The sequence below is a fragment of the Astatotilapia calliptera genome, chromosome 16 (assembly GCF_900246225.1).
Source record: "Astatotilapia calliptera chromosome 16, fAstCal1.2, whole genome shotgun sequence".
Classification (NCBI taxonomy): Eukaryota; Metazoa; Chordata; class Actinopteri; order Cichliformes; family Cichlidae; genus Astatotilapia; species Astatotilapia calliptera.
In genome coordinates, this window is record NC_039317.1 from 2,496,403 (window position 1) to 2,505,626 (window position 9,224).

Sequence of the window (9,224 nt, forward strand, 5' to 3'; positions counted from 1 at the left end):
CAACTGTCAGAATGGTGTAACTACAATAACCTCACCCTAAACACCAAGAAAACCAAGGAAGAGTCTGGTTCAGATGCTGGCAGTTCTCGCTGCAGTCTACCGGTAGCGTCTCCTTTCAGACCAGGATAAACGAATGTCACCGAGCAGTGACTAACTTTGTGGTCAAAGGCTTGCACCCATTTGCCACAGCAGATGATTTTCAGTAAGTGAATGTGTTTAATTGTAGGCAGGGACATTACTGGATATTCTTGTGTAATTGCTACAGAATAATTTATGTTATACTTTGTTATTGCTACAGAAGAATATTTATTTTATTATTTTACATTTACAATTTTTTTCCCCGGGGTCCCTGTGACACCCCATTGAAGAGCCGTAGGCTGTGGATCTCTTAAGATCTCAGTGTTGGGTTTGTAAGGCCATGTTACTCCTAAATTTCTATCTTGTTCAAAGAGAAGATATAAAACAAAGTTATTATTATTATTAATAATAATAATAATAATAATAATAATAATAATAATAATAATAATAAATTTTATTTATGAGCGCCTTTCATGTCACCCAAGGACACTTTACAATAGGATAAAACACTTAGTAAAACAATGGCAGAATAAGAACAATAAAATAAAAGCACAAGATAAAATGAACAAACAGTGGATTCACAGTGAATATGCAGATTTGAACAGATGAGTTTTGAGTTGGGATTTAAACTGGGGGAGAGAACCAATATTTCTTATTTCAGGGGGCAGGGAATTCCACAGCCTGGGAGCAGAGCAGCTGAAAGCTCTGCTTCCCATGGTGGTGAGGCGGAAGGAGGGTACAGTAAGCTGGACAGAAGAAGAGGAACGAAGTGAACGGGCAGAACAAGTGGTGGTTAACAGGTCAGAAAGGTAAGAAGGAGCGAGGTTATGAATGGCCTTGAAGGTGAGCAGAGAAAGTTTGAAAATTATCCGGAATTTCACAGGGAGCCAGTGAAGTTCCTGAAGAACAGGGGTTCTGGTGATAATGCGAGCAGCAGAGTTCTGAACCAGTTGAAGCTTATGGAGGGATTTTTGGGGGAGACCATGCAGAAGAGAATTGCAGTAGTCAATACGGGAGGTAACAAGACTATGTACAAGAATGGACGTAGACTGGGTGGAAAGAGAAGGAAGCAATCTGTTAATGTTACGTAGATGGAAGTAGGCAGAACGGGTGAGGTTATTGATGTGAGATTTATAGGAAAGTGAACTGTCTAAGATGACACCAAGGCTCTTTACCTGAGGAGAAGGGAAAACTGTGGAGTTATCGATAGTGAGTGAGAAATGGTTTGCCTTCAAAAGTTCTAAGCTAATCGACCTTAGTGTTCTCCTTTCTTAAAAAGAATCGATAAAGAATGGAATCGTTAAACAGAATCGAAAATGGAATCAGAATCTTGAAAATCTTATCAATACCCATCCCTAGTCACGTATAATGATGGTTTTGTAGCTGAGTTCTTATCTTCTCGCATTTCTGCAGTCACCCACTAATCTACCGAAGTTGAAACTGGATCATGTATAAGCACAGAAAACATTTTTACTACTGAAACTAATTTTTAACATATTGTTCAAACTAATATTTTCATTTACCTTGGCTATGGAATAATACTTTAATTCTTAATTATTTGAAAATAGGAAAAGCTTTGTTTTAGCACTCTGACCATAAAGCTAGATGGTTTCACAACTTCACAACTGAAAGTTTACTCACTTGCAATTGTGATGACAAGACTTCTGCTTCTCTCTACCTCACATCACCTGACAAGGTAGTGTATAGAAACACAGATAGTGTATGAAATATGCTTAGTGGGTGATGGGAATCCCCCACCCAGCAGCCTAAAGGATATTTCCAGACTGCCTAATCCAGACCTCTTTTGTTTTGGTTATTCTTTGTATTTTGGTCTTGTGATGGTGTCACAAATTCAGAAATAACCCACTTTGAACTTCTGTTTCCTCTGTTCATACATCATAGTTTGCATTAAAATAGATGTTTTTATAATATTAAAAACATTTGAAAGAGCCTTACTTTATATATTACCTGACTGCTAATTTTCACTACAAGTACTACAATACTACAGTGATTCAAAATGATGCCTATTGCTTTGGATCTGCAGAAAGTTAGGCCTAACTCACACAGTTATGAACATTAAACTCAATGAATGAAATTTGTTCAGTATTTCTTTGGTTTGGTTTTACAGAAAAAAAGAATTTAAAAAAGTAATGTAAAGTGAATTCAAGGAAACAGTGAAGGCTGTAATAATTAAGAATTTCTGTTTGAACACATTATCTACTGTTCCCTGATTCAAAGCACAAGGGGTTGATTTCAGGGTAGTGATGAGGGCAATAGTAAAGAGGCATTTATGGGCAAACACATTTTTACTTTATTTTGTTTCTTGGTTTAGTTACGACACGGATATGTGAGTAATGTTGCAATCTGAAAATATAACACTGCTTGTTTGGGCTGACTTACTCGTAAACTGCTGCTAAAACAGTAGAGACCTCGTTTTAGTCACTATTCTGTCACTTTGACTATGTTGGCATTCCTGGAGCCAGACTTCAGTATTTGAAATGTAACAATAAGCTTAATAGATTTTCTAAACCAGGGGTAGAATAAGGCATAGACGATAGGGTTGAGGCACGAATTAAAATAGAAAAGACATAAAACAAATGCAGAAGATGATCCGTTGAGGAAGGCATTCTGGCCTGTGAGTGTGACACAATAAAATGGTAAGGCGCATGACAAGAATGCAATTACAACAATACCAAGAGTCCTGGCTGCTTTCATCTCTGATTTCTTTGGATTTCCCTTCCTTGAACACTGGTATGTGACACCTGCAGTATGAGTCCGCATGGCCCGAACCTGAGACACAACCACTACAAATATTCTCAAATACAGAACTATAATGACAGTAATAGGAAGTAGGAAGTTCAAAGCAAGATCTGCAACATATTCAATAAAGTTAATATGGACAACACACTCTCCCACACAAGAATTAAACCTGCTTTGCTGTTTCAAGTTGTCCTTTAACACTAGGAAGGCCCAGGCTTCTACCTTTCTACCTTTAAAACCCGGAGAGCAGCCAAATGGCTGGTAGGCTTTTAGCTAAGCTTTAGCTTCAGGCAAGTGGAAGCTAAATTGGCTAGTCATTCATATGTAAATTGGGTTGTTACCTGGGAATTCTGGAGGGAGGGGAGTGGGGGTGTGTGGATGAGGGGGTGGGGGAGCTGCTAAAAGCGGTGAGCTTCCTTTTGTTTCATCTTGATGCATTCTCAATCATCCAGGGAAACAAATCTCCAAAAGTCACCAACTTGGAGTGTTTCAGTTTGCCATCTTAGGGAGAAATCAACACACATGGGTGTATGTCCTTTGTTGCTGAGATTTATTGATAAAAACAGTACAAAAAATCAACCATTTGTACACATTTTTACAAATAATTATAAAAAGTGAGTGAGTACATTTCAACATTTTCAGCAATCACTCACAATCCTGGCACTGCCATGGTATCTGTAGTCTGCATTTACCTTGGCTTGGCTTCCTGATCAATTGTCCACTACCAAAAGGAAGCCAAGCCCTGTGATCACACCTTGTTTTGTTGTAAAGGGTGGCAGGGCTTGGCTTCCTTTTGGTAGTGGAGCATTGATCAGTCGTCCATTGTGGCATCAATGTGATCACACCTTGTTTTGTTGTAAAGGGTGGCAGGGCTTGGCTTCCTTTTGGTAGTGGAGCATTGATCAGTCGTCCATTGTGGCATCAATGTGATCACACCTTGTTTTGTTGTAAAGGGTGGCAGGGCTTGGCTTCCTTTTGGTAGTGGAGCATTGATCAGTCGTCCATTGTGGCATCAATGTGATCACACCTTGTTTTGTTGTAAAGGGTGGCAGGGCTTGGCTTCCTTTTGGTAGTGGAGCATTGATCAGTCGTCCATTGTGGCATCAATGTGATCACACCTACAAAGTTACAAAGTTTTCAAAGAAGAACTCAAGCCACTTCTTCTATCTTGCTTCAACTGGACTCTGAATCAGGGAATAGCTCCACCATCATGGGGAGAAGCTATTATAACAATCTTACCCAAAGAAGGAAAAAACAAAGAATACTGCAAGTATTGTAGAGGATATCTCAGAGATGGAAAAAATAACACTCAACATTAGACTGATGGGAGGTAAATACGACAGACTATGGAGGAAGTGGAAAACATTCAGAAGTGACACAAATGAAATAACATAATAGGTTTTCTTTTTTTTTCTGCAATGTGATAAATGGAGAAAGATATGTAAACTCCAGACTCTGTTTGTTTATATGTATGTCTGTTTGTTATTTTCTTTACTGTATGTCCACAATGATAAAATAACCTAATAAAAATCAAAGTAAAAAAAAAAAAAAAAAGGTAGTGGAGCATTGATCAGTCGTCCATTGTGGCATCAATGTGATCACACCTTGTTTTGTTGTAAAGGGTGGCAGGGCTTGGCTTCCTTTTGGTAGTGGAGCATTGATCAGTCGTCCATTGTGGCATCAATGTGATCACACCTACAAAGTTACAAAGTTTTCAAAGAAGAACTCAAGCCACTTCTTCTATCTTGCTTCAACTGGACTCTGAATCAGGGAATAGCTCCACCATCATGGGGAGAAGCTATTATAACAATCTTACCCAAAGAAGGAAAAAACAAAGAATACTGCAAGAATTATAGACCCATTTGTATGTCTGTTTGTTATTTTCTTTACTGTATGTCCACAATGATAAAATAACCTAATAAAAATCAAAGTAAAAAAAAAAAAAAAAAAGGTAGTGGAGCATTGATCAGTCGTCCATTGTGGCATCAATGTGATCACACCTTGTTTTGTTGTAAAGGGTGGCAGGGCTTGGCTTCCTTTTGGTAGTGGAGCATTGATCAGTCGTCCATTGTGGCATCAATGTGATCACACCTTGTTTTGTTGTAAAGGGTGGCAGGGCTTGGCTTCCTTTTGGTAGTGGAGCATTGATCAGTCGTCCATTGTGGCATCAATGTGATCACACCTTGTTTTGTTGTAAAGGGTGGCAGGGCTTGGCTTCCTTTTGGTAGTGGAGCATTGATCAGTCGTCCATTGTGGCATCAATGTGATCACACCTTGTTTTGTTGTAAAGGGTGGCAGGGCTTGGCTTCCTTTTGGTAGTGGAGCATTGATCAGGAAGCCAAGCCCTATATATATGATACAATCTCACTACACTTAGCCTAATCCTTCATTGCCCTGAAGAATTCTGTGGTGTACGGACCTCCTCTCCAAGGAAAGAAAATGCAGAGAAGACTCACCACTCAGCAGGCCTTGGAAATGATCCTGAGGGAAGTCGACCCTTGTGACTCGGATGGAGAAGACCTACAAGTTCAGCCGGATTCGGACTCAGAGCTGTCTGATCAGTCTTCCGGTTAGTTGCATTTCATGTTATTTCCTATTTCATTTCAAATAAGTAAGTGGATGTAGTTTGTAAGTAAGATATTTCAGACATTATTCTGATACAGAGGAGGAGATACTGGACCTTCCCATTGCTCACAATTTGAATTTGTTCACACTGCAGATGAGGAGACTGCTTCTGCACCTAAAAAGAGAGCTTGTTTGGGGACTGAGACAGCGAAAGATGGCACAGTGTGGCGTGAAGAACAGGTGGGGACCTGTCTCCCTTTCACCCCAATAGAAGCGTACGCTGCAGATGGAGAGCCAACGGCTAAGGCCAGGAGAAATATCACGAGTCGCCTTCGGAGCTTCCTGTGTTTCATCACTCTTGACATGCTTCGTAGCATTCAAGAATGGACTGTTCAACATGCACAGCAAACGGAGCATGTTCATTGGTTCATGGACCTCCCTGAACTAATGGCATTTATTGCAATTGTCATCTTGCGGGGGGTTACCAGGGTTCCATCTCTAAATGACTGCTGGTCAGCAAACCTGGGAAACCCACAGATAATTGGAACTATGGCACGAAACCGCTTCAAAGAAATCATGCAACACCTACGCTTTGATGACAAGTCCACCCGCAGTGATCGAGCAAAGACTGATAAGTTCGCTGCAATTTCCAGTTTGTGGGGATCATTTGTCACCAACTGCATCACGTGCTACAACCCTGGTCTACATATCACCGTTGATGAACAGCTTTTCCCATCAAAGACTCGGTGCAGTTTCCTGCAGTATATTGCAAGTAAGCCGGACAAGTTTGGGATCAAGTTTTGGGTGGCTTGCGACCTAAAATCCAAGTACATTTGCAATGTCTTCCCATATCTTGGCAAGGACCCCAGTCGTCCCACTGGGGAGAGACTTTCTGAAAATGTAGTAATGAGGCTGATGGAACCATTCCTAGACAAGGGCAGAAATGTTACCACGGACAATTTTTTCACATCGCTTTCACTTGCGCAAAAACTTCTTAGACGGAAAACCACCATCCTCGGCACAGTCAACAAGATTCGCAGGGAAATTCCTCAATCCACTAGACAGACAGATCGCAATGAATTCACCACTCAGGTATGTTGCAGGTCTTTTCTGGTTCTATGTTTATGTGTTTCATTGTGTGTAAAAGTGCTATGGAAATAACAATTTATCTTATTTCTTAGGTGTTTTCAACCTCTGCTGCCACGCTGACGGCGTATGCGGCCAAACGGAAGAAGACAGTCTATATTCTTAGCAGCATGCACGGCGTGGTTCAGACTGATAACACTACCAAAAGGAAGCCAAACACTGTCACCCTTTACAACAAAACAAAGTGTGGCGTGGATGTGATGGACCAGATGGTTCGGGAGTACACTGTCCGCAGAGGAACACGGCGCTGGCCAGTTGCCGTGTTTTATAACATGATTGACATGGCAGCACTGAATGCACATGTGCTGTATCAAGCATGCTCCGGGACGAAGGAAAGACGGGTGGACTTCCTGGTGGAGCTTGCAAGGGAGTTAGCTCACTCTCATGTAGCTGCGAAGAAGGCAAGAAAAGAACAGTTGCCTTTGACACAACCCTCCACACCGAGCCCTGGAAAAAGAGCCATGTGTCAGGTCAAACACAATTGCAAGAACAATCATGCCACTGTGCGATGTGTTCACTGCAACAGATACACATGTGGTAAATGCAGACTACAGATACCATGGCAGTGCCAGGATTGTGAGTGATTGCTGAAAATGTTGAAATGTACTCACTCACTTTTTATAATTATTTGTAAAAATGTGTACAAATGGTTGATTTTTTGTACTGTTTTTATCAATAAATCTCAGCAACAAAGGACATACACCCATGTGTGTTGATTTCTCCCTAAGATGGCAAACTGAAACACTCCAAGTTGGTGACTTTTGGAGATTTGTTTCCCTGGATGATTGAGAATGCATCAAGATGAAACAAAAGGAAGCTCACCGCTTTTAGCAGCTCCCCCACCCCCTCATCCACACACCCCCACTCCCCTCCCTCCAGAATTCCCAGGTAACAACCCAATTTACATATGAATGACTAGCCAATTTAGCTTCCACTTGCCTGAAGCTAAAGCTTAGCTAAAAGCCTACCAGCCATTTGGCTGCTCTCCGGGTTTTAAAGGTAGAAAAGCCAAATGGCTGGGCTCTGGGCCTTCCTAGTGTTAAGAGGAAACTACCAGCAAGGGCAGAAAAGCTCCAACACAGTGAAACACAGATCTGAACTCTTTTTGCAGTGACTTTGGTGGGATAATGCAGAGGATCACAAATGGCCACATAACGGTCAACTGATATCAGTACCATGGTTCCTATTGAGGAAGAGGTGATAATTGTGCCAATAACATAATACAGAATACACATGAAGTCACCAAAATACCAGCAGCCGTCTATAAACATTATGTAAAAGAGCAAATAGAGACCCACAAAGAAATCGGAGACAGCCAGAGAGAGGAGGAGGAAGTTGGTGGGATTATGGAGCTGCCTAGAGAAAAAAAGAACTTGTTACTTGCAGCATAAATTCATAGTTGTTATTTTTTTTTTTTTAAGTTTTTCCTTAAAATAAGCTATTAATCTTTTAACTTTACAAAATATGTGGCTACTTGAAGTGGGAGATGGAGATGATGACCAGCAGGTTAAGAGTTGCAGTGAGCACAGAGATAGAAGATATTATCATGTAAATGAGCGTGGAAACTGAGACAGGATGCAGAGCCTTTCTGCAAGAGGAGTTGAGCAGATGTGGAAAGCAGAATTCAACTCCCTCCATCATCATCACAGGAGGTGAGCTGATTAGGTTTATCTTGTTCTTTTACTCCTCCCATGTTCTCTTCATTAAAAAAGGTCCCTCCTTCCACATATTTCCCATGTTGCTGTCTGTGTTTATTGTGCTATGGTGTGTTGATATCTGTGCATTCCTGTATTATCCTTCTGTGTTACACATTTCCATGTTTTTTTTCCTCGCTACCTGGCCTGACCTGTCTCCCCAGTGTGATGTTTGTGTATTGTATGTACAGTCGGCAAGGTCTGTCATCTTGGTTGTGGGAAAAAGATCTGCAACTGACAAATAAAGGCCATCTCATCTCATCTCATATTGAGCCCTATGTACATTTGCTCCATAAGGGTTCACAGACCAATTTTAGTATCTGTAATGGACAAAGGTGTTAAAAAATTGTTTGCCTCCTTCCTGAATTCCTTTTTTTTTTGGTATATTTGTCACACCCAAATGTTTCAGATCATCAAACAAATTAAAATATAAGACAAAGATTACACAAGAAAACAAAATGAAGTTTCATAATGAAGGGCTTTATTATTAGGGGGCAAAAAATCAAATTCCAATCAAGCGTGTTGGAGGAATTTTGGCCCACCCATCTTTGCAGAATTGTTGTAATTCAGCCACATTGGAGGGTTTTAAGAGGTTCAAGGTTCAAGGTTCTTTATTTGTCACATGCATAGTTATACAAGTATAATACACAGTGAAATGTAGCCTGACACGCTCCTCGACATGTGCAAAAATATGTATATATATATATATATATATATACATATAGTATATACACTGGGTGAATGTGCAGTAGTAGCAGCAAGCAGGTGAATTCTGTACATTAATATGAATAGACATCTGACTATTTTACAGGAGACAATATAAACATATTTAAATTTAAAGGAATTTGAAATGTACATTGTGCCTGGGTTTAGAGTGTCTGGAAGAGTCCTGTCTCAGTCAGTTATAGATGATGTGAGAGGGCGGGTGTGTGTGTTTAGGGCACGGATGGCTTGGGGATAGAAGCTCCTCTTGAGTCTCTC

The 9,224-nt window shown here is 40.6% G+C and overlaps 1 protein-coding gene across 1 annotated transcript; it reads right to left on the reverse strand.

Annotated features, from left to right (window-relative positions):
• Positions 1–2,520: 2,520 nt before the first annotated feature.
• On the reverse strand, positions 2,521–8,190 carry LOC113008506 (trace amine-associated receptor 13c-like). The gene is made up of 3 exons (XM_026145970.1): positions 8,024–8,190; positions 7,604–7,905; positions 2,521–3,056 (listed from the first exon to the last, which is right to left on the reverse strand). Exons 1-3 carry the CDS (start codon positions 8,188–8,190, stop codon positions 2,521–2,523), a joined length of 1,005 nt encoding a protein of 334 aa, XP_026001755.1.
• Positions 8,191–9,224: the final 1,034 nt, after the last annotated feature.